Here is a 17,291-nt window from a genome sequence, read left to right on the forward strand (position 1 = left end):
TCTGTACACGTGACTAGATCTATAGCATCAGCCTGTAGTTTAGGAAGCTGTTTTCCTCCGTAAGACACCAGAGCTCCCAAGCCTTTTTGCTCATGTTTATGTCCCACAGTACTGTGTAGGCACTTTTTTTCCCTCATACAACACATTGTTTCTGAAAGAGAAACACTGTCTTGCCAAAGGTACATGATTTAGTGCACATGGTGTTCTTACCAACAGTTGTGTTTCATTCCTTGTTCTTTTTAAATCTACTAAAACTATTTATCAGGAAGGAACAGAATAAAACATTAGCATAGTTCCTTGCTATATTTTTCAAATTACAGGGTGGGGCAAAAGCAGGGTTATAGTTGTGAGTATGTGAAACACAGAATTTATTCTTGGATTATTATTAATTACTATAGTATTTTTCCATGTGAACAACAATAAACCTAGTTTTGCCCCACCCTGTATATTTCTTATAGAAATCATGATTTTTTAACCAGAACTCAAGTTTCAGGCAGTTTGCCCTTTAGATCAGAGATGCTCTGTCGGGGAGGTGTACCAGAACCCGAGTGCTTGGTCCATGAGGTTGCTGGGTCCCACCACAGAGCTCCCGGTCAGGAGATGGGGCCCAGGATTTGCCTGGCCAGCACATTCCTTGGTGATGCTAAGGCTGCTGATCTGGTGACCGCACTTTGAAAACCCCTGGTATCTATTATGCAATCTTGGTGGTTTTCTACACATTAACAGCAGTAATTTAAACTCCATTTCTGCAGAATACTACATTTCTAAGAATTATAAACATGCTTAAAGGTGAAAATTGTAACTCTCTTGTTAAGTTTACTTTTACATAGAACTGTTAGCCTTCATTGAGTGAAATTCATTTCATAAAGTGTTTTTCTGGGTTGATTTTTTTTTTGAGCTCTTTAGAGTTTGCTAATTAACTGGATTTGTTGGTCAGTAGCTGAAAATGTTTTAAGCCTAGACTTTTATAATATTTCTAACTTTAAATATACCTCATTCTCAAATCAGTGTGGGCCCATGTCTGTGAGTTCACTGCCTCATCACCTGATCTGTTCACCTGATTCCCAGATGGCTCAGAGCCATAGAGACCCCAGCCTTCTCTGCCCTCCCTAGCTCCTCAGTACTTGCCTTTAAAAACAAACAAAAATCCTCACACCATGTACTGGGATGTGTCAAAAGAAGACAAGAGTCTTATTTAAAGCTAGTCTTAAAATATAATCAGTCACAAGTTTGCTTAGTATCTTTCCCATAATTCCTTTTGGGTCCCAGAGAGGAATTCTGAACTGTACTTGGCCACATTTAAGGGTGTGACTCCCAGCTGTTCCCAGTTGAGTGCTCAGCTGTGGGGCTCCTGCTGTCGCAGGCTGACGATAGAATCCCGTGGAACCAGGCCACAGAGAGTTACTGGCCTTTCAGTGCCATGGAAGGCACTTACGGATTTTGGCATCTCAGCCTTAAAACCATTATTTATAATGAAAGTCTTTGGGTGGAGGGGCTTTTTTCCTGCTATATTAAAAATAAAAGAAAGTAAATACAGGTTTCCACTGCTCTTCCAAAGTAGAAGTTCCATCCTGGCTGGTGTGGTTCAGTGGATTGAGTCCCAGCCTGTGAATCTAAGGGTCACCGGTTTCATTCCCAGTCAGGGCGCATGCCTGAGTTGCAGGCCAGGTCCCCAGTGGGGGGCTTGCGAGAAGCAAACACACATTGATGTTTCTCTACTTCTTACGTTTCTCTCCCTATCTCCCTCCCTTCCCTTCTCTCTAAAAATAAATAAATAAATGAAATATTTTATTATTTCTTTATTTATCTTTAGAAGGGAAGGGAAGGAGAGAGAGAGAGATACCAATGTGTGGTTGCTTCTCCTGCATCCCCTTCTGGGTACTGGCCCCTCCTAGGACCTGGCCTGCAGCCCAGGCACGTGCCCTGACAGGAATGGAGCTGCGATCCTTTGGTTCGCAGGCCGGTGCTCAATCCACTGAGCTACACCAGCCAGGGCAAATAAAATCTTTTTTTTAAAAAGTAGAAGTTCCTGTGGAAACTTTCGTAAGCCATAAACCAAAATGGCGTAAAGTGAAGAAGCAATTACCATAAATTTATATGGAAATTATCAAGTGTTCCCAGATCCAAAATATTACCTACCAAATAATCCAAATAACTTACAAAAGCTGAAATCACGGTAACATAGTAAAAGCAGGAATGATATGATAAATGCACAGCCTCATAAAGTAGAAGTAATGTGTGTATAGTATAGTTTCATTTATTAACAAGACTGATTTCTCCATAAGTATGATGAGATGACTCAGGAGAACGCCATGCTTTGTACACCGTCAGTCCACGTGCGCCGTAAACTCTGTTTTGCCTGTTCCTGGACGCCAGCTTTCCTTGAAAGCTGCCAGCATTCAGGGTTCTTTCTCTTTGCATGTAAACAGTGTGACTGTCGGACACAGACAAGTTCAGTGAAGGCACAGTGTCTTTATTTTGTTCACCGCTATCAAAACAATTATGTCCAGCTTTACACTAAGCCTAACACCCTTATGAGCTCTTATGTTTTTCTGATACCCTAGGACACAGCGTGCTAAGGGACGAACAGACCAGTGGAGAGATGAGGCCCAGATGCTCCCAGACGCGGTCCGAATATTAGGGCTGGGTGTGAAGTGCCGAGGGGGGGGGGGAGCCCGGGGAGCCCTGCTGGGCTACTCACTGCAGGGGTTTGTGCTGCCTTTGTAACAGCTCCAGCAAAACAAAATGAATGCCCTTTAGCTTTTCTTTATAAAAGGGAAAATCCTCTGAAGATTTTTTTTTTTTTTGGTTAGCAAAAACAGGTACTAAGATCTTTCATAAAGGGAAGTGGCACAACGTGAACTTTTGAAAAGTGGACGGTACCTGTAGTACTAAGTTTCTTCAAAAGGAAAGGAAGATAAATGTAGAAAGCAGAATAGAGCACAGCCTACTACCTAAAACTCACCTGTCTTGTGACATGTCGGTGAGGCAGCTGTAGGATAGCTGCGTGGTTCAGTCACGGGGCCGCGGTGGTTCAGTTGCATCGCTGATAGTAGCTTCGTGTTTTCTCTGTCGGCATCTTGCATCTCACAGGTTTCAGTGTTCATCACCCTGCCCCCTCCTCACACCTGTGTTCCTGCCATCAGGTTCTTAGACTCGGTTCTCTCTTCCTCCAGACCTTTGTAAAAGTCTAGAATATAGTTCCCACCCTCCCACCCCACCTCCATCTGTCTAATATGCATACATCCTTCATATCTCAGTCACCTTTGTTTACTTCAGGGAAGCTTTTCCTGACCTGCAGGCCTTGGCCGCTGCTCCTGGGTCACTCAGAGGTCTTACGCCCCACTGTAATCGCCTCTGAATGAGACTGTGTCGGTCCATTGAATCCCTGGCACCTTGGTGGGACTCCAAGAAATGTTCTTCACAGAAGTCTTCTACGCTGAATGTTCTTGTAGATTCAGTGTGGGCACCAGCAGCCAACTGAAGGAGAGTGCTCAGAATCCCGGGTTGGCTCTCTGGTGCCTGGTCCCTCCCTGGGCTGTGCTAATGCACTAATTAGCTTGGGTCAGACGCCGTGGCCTCCATCTTACTACTGTTGCCATGAGGGGGTCCAGCTGCCCTGTCTTCAGACCTGTAGACACAATGAGGGGAAAGTGGTCATCAGGTAAGCACAGGCAACTGAAGAATAACCCTTTCAAACTACAAAAGAAAATATGTCAAAGTGAATAATTTCTTTAGAAATATTTTTATAGAAATACCTTAGCTATCACTAACTACCCTTTATGTAAATATTTATATTACTCTCAGGGAAAATTGCACATACCTTTTAGAAATGTTTTCCTGCCCAAACATTTAAAGCTACAATGAAAATTTTTAAAAACTGGGTCAAATAACTTTTTAGCACTTAATTCATTAGAAAGGCTTATGACTACTACCACATGAAGTATCAGTGCAAACTTTTTTTTAATTCTGCTTGATTTTGCTTTAGCTGTGGCTACAGATGTAACTGTGAATATATTTGTTTTCTGTTATAGATTGAGACCGCCCTTCATTTGGTTTATAGAAGAGGCAAAAATTAGTGATCTAATGATCACTCCACTAAATTGGCAGTGAGAGAATATTACAGAAATTGTTAGGGTTTCTTTTATCTGCTTTCTGTTTTGTTTTTAACGACCCGTCCCTCCACCCTGCACACACACAGATTGAGGGGGGGGGCGCAGGTGCCCAGCAGGCAGGTGTCCCCCGCCCCCTCCGTTTTCCTTGTGATGTGACCAGCCTTCAAGACGGTGGAGAGACGTTGAGGCACCTGAACAGATGGAGGAATGTTTAAATTGTGCTTCAGTTGACACTCGGTAAACATTTCTTGAACATAGGCACCTCCTGCAAGACAAGTTCACGTTTCCTAAGCAGAGGACCCTGTACCGCTGCCAAGTGTCTTTGAAAAGAGTTCCTTTGAAACTTGTAGAAGGAATTCTGCAGGAAATGTTTACATTTTGGTCTAGAGATGTGTGCAAAGAAACTGCTTGTCCAACAGAGGTGGTTTCTAAGCTGTCTTACTAACCGATATGCCAGTATTCTAAGAGGCCCAGCCGGTATATCAGCCAGAGCCAGTCAGTATCACTGTAGCATTTTTGGAAGTTTGAGAAAAAGTACTGGTCTTAGAAGAATAATGTAAAATTCAGGGATCATTGTTGCCTGAACCCTGGCCAGAGGAGAGCAAACTTTTTTGTTCAGGAGCCGACTCTGAGTCTGTCTCCAGCTGCCACACGCTCCCCCAGGGAAAGCAATACACTGGACTCATCAGATATTGTAGATGATCTGAAGAAAATGATGAGTTCTTTGTACCACTGCTGTGCCCTCACTGGGAGGTGCTGCACTGGCACTTTGCAGAAAGTGTCCCTGGCAGAAAGAGCTGGTGTCCTCACCTGTACTAATGCTTTGGTGTCCTCTAAAGTGACTGCGATGTTTCCACCAGAATTTCACATGCTTCTTTTAGACTAGCACATAAACTTTAAGTGTTTTTTTATTGTGGCAAAATATATATAACATAAAAAGTACCATTTTAACTATTTTTAAATGTAAATTCATTGACATTAGTACATTCACATTGTTCTACAGCCATCGCTGCCATTCACCTCTAGAACTTTTTCATCTTCCCTAATTGCAACTCTGTACCCATTACATACTAGCTCCCGTTCCCCCCCCCCCCCAGCCCCTGGTAACTTTTTACTTTCTGTGTCTATGAATTTGACTATTCTAAGTACCTCAGATGTCTTTTTGTGTCTGGCTTAATTTCATGTAGCATAGTGTTCTCGAGGTTCATTCATGTTATAGTACGTGTCAGAATTTGCTTCCTTTTTAAAGGTGAATGATAGTCCTTCCATTGTATGTACAGACAACAGTTTGTTTCCCTGTTCACCCTCCCACAGACACTGGGGAGCTTCCGCCTTTTGGCTGTTATTTATAAGGCTGCTGTGAACATGGGTGTACAGATACCAGCTCAGGTCCCTGCCTTCAGTTCTTTAGGTGTATACAAAGAAACAGGATTGCTGGATCAAATCCTAGTTCATCACTCAGTTTTCTGAGGAGCTGGCATCTGCTTTCCACAGTCGCTGTAACAGTACAGGGCCACCTGTAGCACACGAGGGCGCCAACTCCTTCACATCCACGCCAACAGTTTTTGCTTTCCATTTTTTAAAAATAATAACCAGGGTATGAAGTGGTATCTTATTGTGGGTTTTTTTTTTACCATATTCTTCAATTTATTAGTATCCTAGAAATGGCAGTTAAAAGACAAAGAACAGAATAATGGTTTCCAGGAATGAGGGACAGAGCAGGGGTGGCTGTGACTGAAACGTCGCAGAAGGGAGGTCTGCGGTGGCGAACAGGCATGGTTTTCCTCTGTGCCGGCATTTCACCTTTCCACATCAGCTTCACTTTCCTTCTTGTTTGGGGTGTTTCTCCTGGTGCTGTCAGGAAGCAGTTCTTTAAAATGGCCTCAACAGTGTGGCAGGAGCAGCAGAGAGCGACACATACAGCCGCCCCTCAGGGTTTGTAACACAGAAAGCAGCTCATTATAAATTAGGTCTGCAGGTAGTGGTGGGATTGTGTGCAAACTGGCCGGCTCACCGCCTTCTTCCTTACCACAGTCAGTTTCCCCTTTTTGAAAGCTCACACTGTGTTACCGTCATTGGGAATAAATAGCATCAAGCACAGGTAGTTCCACAAACAAATGGAAAAACACCCATATAAAAAAACTTTTCAGTCTCTGTGGCCATAATTCTTAAAGTGCGGTTTCTGGACCAGCAGCATCAGCATCACCAGAGAACTTGCTAGAAATACAGTTATCGGGCCCCACGCACACCTGCTGCATTCGACTCTCTGGGGTGGAGCCCCGCAACCTCAGTTTGAACAAACCCTCCAAATGATTCTGATGCTCAAATATGAGCACCACTGAAATGTGGCAAATGAAATTGGTCCAAGCCCTTTGAACAGCATTGTATTATATGGTAAAATTCTGAATTAAAGATCATTGATTATTGTTGTTATCGCTTAGTCACAGTGCAATGTGGCAAAAAGACAAAGAATGACAAGGACAATATTCTAAAACTCTATTTGCAAAGATATTTAAAGTTAACTTTAAGAATTTTTTTTGAGAGGCAGGGAGGGATGAACACACACACACATATGCACACTAACTTGAAAATGGACCGTAAGCACTCTGGTCATTTAAAGATCAGGGCAGTGGGACTTACAGGGCTATTCTGCAGCCGGTGAATGATTCTTCTTCCTTTATGTGAATAAGTTTACTTCAGATGCTAATGGGAGTGATAATATTTGATCATGTCACGAGTGGATTGGTGTTAGACCTGTGGAATAAATATTTCAGAAATGTGTTTATAGGAGAATAGAAAATGCTGGTGAAAAGATAATCTGAAGTGAAAACAAAGAGAACACTATCAATTGACAGCTAGTGGCATAAGTATGAACTGTGACTCTATTTGGATTAAAAGAAGGCAATATTGGGTAGAGAGGGTGATCTAGTAGGGTGCTAAAACTCCAAAGGCGACTTTTCTGAGCTAAGAGAATATTAATCAGTGGACAGTTTGCCTCTAACCCATTGGTTCTCCGTTTGTTTAGGGAAAAGAATTACTTCTCTGGACAAACGAGAAGATCAGAGAGTAGTTCTTAAAGAAGTTATTCCTTAAAGAAGTAACAAAGAAAAATGTCTGTTTACCAAATTAAAAGGAAAGAATGATACAGCTTGTGATAAGAAACCAACAAGGTGACCTCTCTTTGGGGATAGAAAGAGTGTTAAATACAATGTATAAATTGTTGATCTGTGAGTAGTGTGACCAGAATGGGTCCAGAGTTCACTGGGCTGCTTGGTGAACCAGACAAAGGCCATTTCGACTCTCTTTTCATAAAGTCTAAGGCAAAGGATAAGTAGCAGTTTTAAGGTTGTAGAAGAATCAGGGCCGCCTGGGAGCAGGGTCCTTCCCTCCTGTTATTTCTTCACAGCCGTGTGCTTACGAGAAAATCGTATTAATAATTATGCTGCCAGGAGTGGATGGAGAAGGAAATGAAAGATATTACATATGGTTCTCAGCATCTTTTTTTTCCATCAACGAGAAAATTGTGATTAAGTCATGAGCGAAGGAGAGAAATGTTTGTGCACAGCATCTGTTTTATAAAAACAGAATCAAGGAGGGTATTCTTTGGTTTTCTTTTCTATAGGCCATAGTAATGAAAATAGCATGGTACTGACTTAAAAACAAACACATAGATCAATAGAACACCTTCTTACACCACAAACAAAGAATAAATTCCAAATAGATAAATGGATTAAATGTTAGACCCGAAACCATAAAAATCCTGGAAGAAAACTTAAGCAGCAAAATCTCGGACATTACTCGTAGCAATATTTTATTGGGTATATCTCTCCAGGCAAGGGAAACAAAAATAAACAAATGAGACAACTTCAAAGTAAAAAGTTTTGCTCAGCAAAGGAAATCATGAACAAATTAAAAAGACAATCCAGAGAATGGGAGAACTTATTTATTGATACATCTGATAAGGGGTTAATATCCAAAAGAACTTACAGAAGTCAACACCAACAAAAGAAACAATCCAGTTAAAAAGTGGGTAAAGGACCTGAATAGACACTAATCCAGAGAGGACGTACAGATGGCCCATAGACATATGAAAAGTTGCTCAACATAACTAATCACCAGAGAAATGCAAATAAAAATCACAATGAGATACCATCTCACACCTGTCAGAAAGGCCATCATCTATAAATCAACAAACAAGTGCTGGTGAGGACGTGGAGAAAGCGGAACCCTTTGCACTGTTGGTGGGAGTGCAGACTGGGGCAGCCACTGCGGAAGGCAGTATGGAGTTACCTCAAAAAATTAAAAATGGAACTGCCTTTTAATTCAGCAATTTCACTTCTGGGAATATATCCAAAGGAACCCAGAACACTAATTCAAAAGAACATGAGCACTCCTATGTTCACTGAAACGTTTTTACAATTTCAAAGATATGGAAGCAGCCCAAGTATCTATCAGTAGCGAGTGGATAAAACAACTATGGGACATTTATACAATGGGATAGCACTCAGCCACAAAAAAAAGAAAATTTTACCCTTTGCAGCAGCATGAATGGACCTCGAGAACATTATGCTAAGTGAAATAAGCCTGTCAGAGAAAGACTAATACTGTATGATCTCACTGTTATGTGGAAGCAAACAAACTGAACTGACAAGCAAAGCAGAGACAGACTCATGCGCAGGGAGCAGGATGAGCACATGGGGTTGGAGGCCTTGGCATTAGGGGTTGGGGACTGAACAGAAAGGGAAAAGAACTCATGGACATGGACAACAGTGTGGTGATTGCCAGGGCACTGTGGGGAGTGGGTATTAGGGGACTAAATGGTAATGGAAAAAATTACAATAAAGATTTAAAATCAATGAGATGGTGTTTGCTATCCTTGTAGTTTCATAAAAGGAACAAAAAAGGGGCCACTAAATGACAGTGCTTACTTAACAGTCCCCAAAGATGTTTACTCCTGACATTATAATAGTTTATTAAACTGTCCTAGTCTCTTCCCATTTTCAGAAACTATCTGTATTTGCAGTTGTGAAAACTGAAGCGGACAACTATTGGGAAGTTTGCACAGGATCACAAAGCTAGTAAATAAAGGAGCCAGAATATGAACCCAGGCAGCCTGATTCCAGAGACTGTGTAGAACCAACTGTCCTATTTCTTATGTAACTGTAATATACAACTGGAGTGTAGACAAGTCACGGCGGTTTGTCCAGTGTCACATGCCACTTCCCACTTGTGGTAAAAATGGACTAACACTTCTGCTGAAAACAGCAAATCTAGCTGAACATTGAAACAGACAAAGCAACAAAAAAGTAATCTTTCAGTAGTCTGCAGTGATGGGGGACAAAAAGTGGAAGTCAGGGCCACCAAAGAGCCCAGAAACAGATTCAGGCTATTAGTATGGATCCCTAAAAGTCTGTGCACTAGGAGGAAAGGCAAACTGGGAATAAAACCAACTGGATTAAGGTGCCCTGCCCCACCGTAACTGAGGACAGAAGCTAACGCCAATCGTTTCTGGAGGACGGCAGCTCCATTGAGAACCTCTTCAGTTTTTCTCTTCAATGTTTCATGAACAGCATGCAGCAATCAAAAAAAAGCCATTTACCAGTAGACAAGACTAAATGACCAAAAACAAAGAAGAGGTAAGACATAACAGCAGTCCAGATTTTGAGTTTTTAAATGCAGTCTTTAAGTTATATAGGTTAATAGCTTCAAGAAATTCAGCAGAATGAATTTGAGCAGAAAATTAGAAATGGTAAAAAAGATACAATGATGGAAAAATATAATAATGGAAATTAAGACTTCAGTAGGTTTACAGCAGATTAAACACAACTGAACAAAGGATTAGTAAACTGGAAGATACCTCAGAGGAGAAGAAAATTTTAGGATACACGAAAAAGGTATAAAAGGGTAGAACATAAAGAAACGTAGAAGAGGTTTTGCTGTAGTCTGAATGTTTGTGCCCCCTCCCAGATTCATACGCTAAAGCGCAGTTTCCAGTGTGATGGTATTGAGAGGGTAGAGCCCTCATAAGTGGGATTAGTGCCGTTACAAAGGAGACCCCAGAGAGCTGTCTTGCCCTTCTGCCACATCAGGACGCAGCAAGAAGATGCCTGTCCCTGACCCAGGAAGGAGGCCCTCACCGGGTACCACATCTGCTGGCCACCGGGTCTTGGACGTCTCAACCTCCAAACCTGTGAGAAATAAGTTTCTGTTGTTTTTCAAACACCCACTTCATGATGTTCTGTTACAGTAACCCGAACTGACTAAGATTGACGGGACCAAGGGAAAGGTTTCACATACGTGCAGTGGGTGTCCCAGGAGAGGGGTGGGCAGCAGAGAGGTGGGAAGAAGGTGGAAGCAACAGCAGAAGAGGAAAGCCAGTGCCAGGAGATCAGTGAGCCCCCGGCCGGGTCCTCGAGCTTCGCCTTCAGCACCTTTAAAACGTGCTGGGTGGGATGACACATAACACACAGAAAGTTTTATTTGAAAAGTACTCATTTGACCCAGGTCAAGAAATTGGCCATTTCTGAGACGTAGCAGCTTCTCCCCACACACGTCTGCTGCCTGATTGCACTGCACCTCCCAGTGGAGGTAACCGCTTCCTCTCATTTTATGGTAAATGTTTTCCTTACTGTTTCAAATCTATGTGCGTATCCCTAAACAGTACATTTTAGTTTTGCCTGTTTAAGAATTCTGTAGATGGTAAGTACTGTAGGTATTTTCTTTTGTTCCACACTCTTTGTGAGATATTTTAGTCCATGTTGATGCATCCATTTCATTGTTCAATGAGATACATGTCTCATCTACTGGTCCATTCTCCTGTTGGTGGACCTGAGGAGTGTTCCCACCTGGGTCTGCTTGCGCGTCCTCACACATGTGCCCTGGTGCACATGTGCAGGTGCATCTCCTAAGAAGGCCTGTCTCCCAACTTCTCAATAATGCTACACTCTTTAACAAAGCAGCAGTTCTGGCTTATACTCCCACTAACTGCGGAGAATTCCCAAGTCCAGCGCTCTCCACCTCAGGGATCAGGTTGGCACCTCGGCCTGCTGATGAGGGGCCCGCAGCAGACTTCAGCTCTGTGCCCTGGGACGGCCTTGTACGGGCCTGGGTCTTCAGATCAGTAAACACCCCAAAACCAAAGCCTGTGTGGAGTGGAAATGCTGAACTGCTGATTATGTTGGTCTGCTTTCTCAGTATAGATATTCAAGCAAAAATATGTTAGGATTCTTTGACTAACTTAAAATTTAAAGCCCTCACACCAGTATACACTACTAGTTGAGGTACGTGTGCCTGGTTCCCCTGAGTCTATTTCCGAAGGACTATGGCAGAGGTGAGCAGGGCCGTGGCGCTGCCCTCTTCAGAATGCTTCCCTGCCTTGTTGTGCTCTGTCTCTGGAAGCAGAGTGGTTTGTCAGATCCAGGGACTGGCTCAGTTTCAAGGGACGAGATCTTAGGGCATTGTTTCCATCAGTGTCCCAGCCGTTCCATCAGGTATTCCCCACCGGCGGTGTGTGGTGCAAGGCCCAGAAATAAGAAGGGTACCCACAGCCTGTGGGGGAGGTTGGCCACCGGGCTCCCTCTCGGGGGCTACATAGCCTATAAACCACATTCATGTCTTATTATCGTGGCTCTGAACATGTGAGAACATTGCTGGTGGCCCGCTCAAATTTCATTTCTGTTCTGCAACTGTCAGGATCCCTGGAAGGTTCATTAAAATGCAGATTGCTGGGGGTTGAAACAGTTTCTGATTCAGCGGGTCCAGGGCGGGGCCTGACAGTTTCCGACAAGTTCCCGAGTGTTGCAAATGCTGCTGGTACCGGGCACACCCCTGGAAAACCACTGGTCATGCTGTTCAGTGGAAACATGTAAGCATTCACTTTCCTTAGTGTGTAGACTGGAAAATCTGCTCAGGTTGAAGTGAGAATTCCTCAGATGTTCAGCACTCCTGCATTACATCGCCTCAGTTCCTTGTCTTCCACCTTAAGGCAGGGCTGTCCAACCCGTGGGGGCGGCGTGTGGTTCAGGATGGCTACAAATGCAGCCCAGCACAAAATCGTGAATTTTCTTAAAAACACATGAGATTTTGTGTGTGTGTGTAATCACATGTCACAATGTATTTAATGTGTGGCCCAAGACAACTCTTCTTCCAGTGTGGCCCAGGGACATCAAAAGGTTGGCTGCTCCTGCCTTAAGGTTTCTGCTCAGGAGCCCATGGAATTAAGAGTTACCTTCTCCACTCCACCCATTGTACTGCTGAGCACAGACGCACGACGCCCCAAGGTATGAAATTAAGGCACTGACATTCGAAGCAGATTTCCCTGTCTAGAAAGTCATCTGTTGGTCATCTGGCTCAATTAAAATTAGGTCTACCATATACTTACTCTGCCTCACTCACATTGTACTCTAGGACAATGCCGCTTTAGCTGTGAATTAATTAAAGTATCTATAAAACTATGTGGTGCCTGGCTTGTTCCAAACTATAAACTGAGATTGCAGCCATTTTGTTCTAAGATGGCAGAAACTTCTGGCACAGAATGGATATACTTATAAAAATAATAGGAGCCTGAAACTAAGACCTGAAGCCCTCAGGAGAGGGGTGAGCAGGTCATCACTTGTATGTGCTGCTGTACACAAGTGTGCTGTGATTGGCTGGGGTGGCTGTCCTGAGTTAATGACTCAGGCGACAGGGGCCAGAGGCTGGTGCTGGCAGCCTGGCTCCTGTGGAGGGTCCCTGTCCGTGTGTTCTGCTTGCAGAAGCACAGAGAGTACCAGCCAGGATGGTAATGCTAAGAACGTGGAGGCTAATTGGTCAGGCCTGTGAAATAATCATGAATTTACAGTAGTGTAATCAAATGATTGCTTAGAATGTCATTTTGTGCTTTAGAGCAGTGGTGCCAACCTTTTTGGCACCAAGGACTGGTTTCATGGAAGACAGTTTTTTCATGAACCAAGGTGAGGGGATGGTTTGGGGGTGATTCAGGCTCATAGATCCATGCTCACCTCCTGCTGTGCAGCCCAGTTTCTAACTGGCCCAGGCCCAGAGGTTAGGGACCCTGCTTTAGAGTAGTATGATAGGGCAGGTTGACAGGATTATCTATGACATCACGGTTTGGGGTGATTCGTTTCTGAGTGTTTGAAGTGGGAAAATAATTTTCAAGGTATATGTTCTCCCCAGTCCCTGCTGCCCCAGCTCCACCCAGCCATGATTCTGAAAATAAGGTACAGCCTAAGGCGTAAAAGCAGAGATTAACCTTCCTGTCTCTTCCTGAAGTTCCTCCTACCTTCACAGCTCAGAGGTTTGTTTTTATTTGATCTGTGTGGGGCAGAGAAATACGTGAATGCAAACTGTAAATTTAATTGTCTCTTTGACCCTTTTATGCTGATAGTAGCTGTGACTGGTGAGTCCAGCAGCCCATTCTTCTAGAGCTGAATTTTCTGAGGCACCCATTTCCTTGCCCTGTCAGTAGGTTATATGGAGTCCGTTATATCTTGCTCTACAAGATTCGCACAGTTTTAATGAACAGTTGTAAACTGTGTGTGACCAACAGTGGCCAGGATGCTTGTTAAGTCTGCCCCTGGGGGAGGGGGCAGAGCATGGACAGGACTGGTGGTTGCTCAGCAGCAGTAAGTCCCTGGGTGTTAGGAGAAGCTAAAGCCTGCTTTAGAGACTCAGTTAAGAACTGCACTGGGCACCGCAGTCCATGGGGCTCTCTGTGGAGAGGATGTGGCCCTACCTGGCATGATGCATAATGAAGGGGGTAAGACACGGGTGTAAATTATTTATACAGAGTGGTTACTGGAATACACTGTGGTTCTCCCACTGGACAGCCATTAACTTTTCGCTCTACAGCAACCCAAGCAGAAGAGTTTATCTCGTTGGGGAAGGAGGAGGCTTCCCCAGTGAACCTTTGAGCTGAGCCTCGTAGGAATGGTTGACCGAGGTGCCGGTCAACCATTGGGAAGGGGCTCAGAACGACCGGAGCAGCAGTGAACAGGGGCCGGGTGTGGCACAGCCTTTTGTCTCAGTGATTGAAGCTCCTTGTAGGCAAGGGCTAAGGACACGGGCATGGCAGGCCAGAAGGCTGTGGGTCTTATTCTGAGACCCTTGAGGGAAGCTCGCATTCTTCTGCCCCCCTCGGCCACCTGGTCACATGGTACCTCAGAAGAGGCAGGGCCTTCCCTCCCTTTCTTCGCCACTGGCCGCACTTCCCAGTGCTCTACCACCAACCCCACCCCCAGGCGGATCTCGCCTCAGCCCCCATTTCTTCAGCAGCCTTTCCAGACTGCCCCCTCACCCATTTAAATTAGCCTACTCTGCCTCAGTGTTCTCTCCTTCATCTCCATAGAATTTACCGTGGCTTACAGCTGCACACATATCAGCCTATTTATTTTTCTTTCTCTGTTTCCCCCACCGAATGGTTGTTTCGGCGGTACATACAGAGCGTACATGCTGTGCATTGCATACATGCATGTGCAAGTAGTCACAGCATGGCCTGTCTGGAGCATGGGTTGTATTCAATAAATAATTATTCTTTATTGAATTAATCAATACTTTTTTTCCTAAAGAACATTCTTCATTCAGTGTCTTCTCTGCATATGTTTAAATAAATGAAAGACCAATTTTAATTATATCTTTCTAAAATATATTCAAATATAAGTAAGGTACTGACATAATCACAAATACAAACATTTATCAATAAAATCTGTGCTTGAACCATTTTATAGCCCCCTCTGGGATTTTATGAACCTCATTTAAATAAAATGCAACTAAAATTTCCCATGGCTCTTAAAAGTTTTCCTTTTTAAATAGTTTAGAATGAGAAAATGTTTGATGGTTGAATGGCTAATAGTGGTAGAAGAAAAAAAACTTTAAGCTGCTGCCTATGTATTAATATGTATTAATACAAGTCCCTTTTGAAATTTCTCCAGTTTATAAAAAATAGCTTAGGAAATGAAAACGTCAAGTTTCTTCAGTGTCCAGGTTAACACCGGTGTCATACATTCCACAGTGAGTCTCCAGTTTTGAAAAAACTAAAATACATTGAGCACTGAAACTGTGTGAAGCAAAACTTAGTTTTTTTTTCTATTCTGGGCACCAGAGTCTGGGACTGCCCCTACATTGTTCTGAACATCAGATGCCGTTCTTTTTACTATCCTTAGTATTAAAACAGAGATCTAGCTGTTTGAGCTGTATGGCAGTTTGGGTTTGGATAAGTGAAGTTTCAAGGTTAATTCCCAAAATAGTTAGGCTTCATGCAGTTGAGACTCACAGAGTACAGCATTTCTACTCTTGGACTGGCCCTTCTGCTGGTGGCTGGGGAGTCTCCTGTCTAGCTCACTCGTAACGTGTGTTCTGTTTGCTCCCCAGCCCAGTGACTTCTCCGTGTCTCTCAAAGCATCAGGGAAGAACAAACATTTCAAGGTGCAGCTTGTGGACAATGTCTACTGCATCGGGCAGCGGCGGTTTCACACCATGGACGAGTTGGTGGAGCACTACAAAAAGGCCCCCATCTTCACCAGCGAGCACGGGGAGAAGCTCTACCTCGTCCGAGCGCTTCAGTGATGCCTCCCCTCTGGCCTGCCACCTCCAGGCCTGGTGCCTCACTCACTTCCCCAGGGCGGAGCGGATGGCCCCCGGAAGACGTGATGGGGCAGGAGCTCTGCACAGGGCCTGCTCCGTCTGGTGGCTTGTCCCCTACTGGCTTCCTTTGCCTGGTTTATCTTTCTTTCCAGGTTGTTTGTTTCCATCTGCCTCCTCTTCACCATCCCAGGCCCTCATTCCATGTTCAAGGCCACTCTGCTACTGGCCAGTTTCAGAGAATGGGAGGCGGAAGAGGGGCGAGTTTGTTCACTTTATTTCTTCTGAGTTGGAAACAGCCTTAGTCTGTTCGCCTTGTTTATGCTGTCAGCTCCTCTCAATAAGAAGACACCGGGTGCAGGTGGAATGCACCAAAGCTGCCCTTGACAAAGTGACCTACAGTGCACTCCAAGGTGGCCTCTCCAGAGAGCCCTGGGCTCCCACATGCCAGGCAGCACAGGCAAAGGTCCTGGTCCCATTAGCCATTGTTCCTGTCCTTTGCCCTTACCTGGCTTCCAGACTCTCCAGGGAGTGAACACATTTGCTGGTAGCAATACTGGAATACCAGGTGAGATAGTAGTGAGGAAGCTGTCCAGTGCCTTTGGGGCTGTGCTTGCAATAAGAAAGGATTTCCTTGAAGGTCAGTCTGCAAGAGGGACTGGTGACTCAGATATGTTTTGGTAATTTATCCCCAAATGTGCCATCTACATAGTGCTTTTTCTTCTTGCCCTTTGGCTTGTTTAAATTTCACAATTATGTATTTAATTCTCAAAGTAATATGTAGCCATTTGTTGACACTAATACAGATGATTAAAGAAAATAGCTGATCTTTGGGGAAGGGAAGCTACCAACACTTTACACACACACACATATATATATATATACATACATATATATATACACATATATATATGTATGTATATATATATATAATTTGCTTTACAGGGAAATGTTTCAGGGTTTACAAGAGAATATGTAACTGGTAGTAAGAGACACAGAATGTTTATGTTTTCTTTTTTCTTTATATTTGAACTTCTTTATAGTTTAAATATACTATCTTGAGATGGCACATTCCTACAGTCGAAGAAGGGGTCACGAGACCTCCCAAACTTGCATACTCAGTTTTTTGGATATTGTAATAAAAAAGTATTATGACAAGACTGCGTGCGTGTGTGTTTGGGAAAACTGACTCAGTGACTGGAGAGCAGTCCCTGCAGAATTTCCTGAACTCTTGGTGCCTGACGGGAAGCAGTTTTAGAGAGGAGTTAAACACATAGTGTGTTTTCTTTTTCTACCACCACATTTTTGTGTGCTGAAATAATAAATTTTAACTAGTGCAACTCCAAGAGAAACAAGAATCTCAAGCGTGGTGTTAACTTTGTACTCTTTGTTAAAAAAATGTTTTAGCGAACTGTTGTCATCTGCATCTCTCATCTCTAGCTTTCCTGTGAGGAAACATTTATCAAACAGTTGCCGTTTGCTGGGCACTGAGAATACAAAGCCACAGAACACAGGATTTGTTCCTTCTTGGGCTAATTGCAGTGAGTGCACTTGAACACTCCCCTCTGTGGCAGACATGGTGTCCTCATTTATACCTCA

General features: G+C 43.7%; 1 protein-coding gene across 4 annotated transcripts in view; it reads left to right on the forward strand.

Moving 5' to 3' along the window:
* Positions 1–17,050, forward strand: part of NCK2 (NCK adaptor protein 2) — a 153,923-nt gene extending 136,873 nt beyond the window's left edge. For all 4 annotated transcript variants that reach the window (XM_053664623.1, XM_053664622.1, XM_053664624.1 and 1 more), the window contains one exon: positions 15,483–17,050. In XM_053664623.1, coding sequence (XP_053520598.1) covers positions 15,483–15,677 — 195 coding nt within the window. In that variant the 3' untranslated portion in view covers positions 15,678–17,050. The remainder of the gene's footprint in view (positions 1–15,482) is intronic.
* The last annotated feature ends 241 nt before the right edge of the window (positions 17,051–17,291 follow it).

Source organism: Artibeus jamaicensis, unplaced genomic scaffold (assembly GCF_021234435.1).
Source record: "Artibeus jamaicensis isolate MK-2021 breed Jamaican fruit bat unplaced genomic scaffold, CSHL_Jam_final contig_384, whole genome shotgun sequence".
Lineage (NCBI taxonomy): Eukaryota > Metazoa > Chordata > Mammalia > Chiroptera > Phyllostomidae > Artibeus > Artibeus jamaicensis.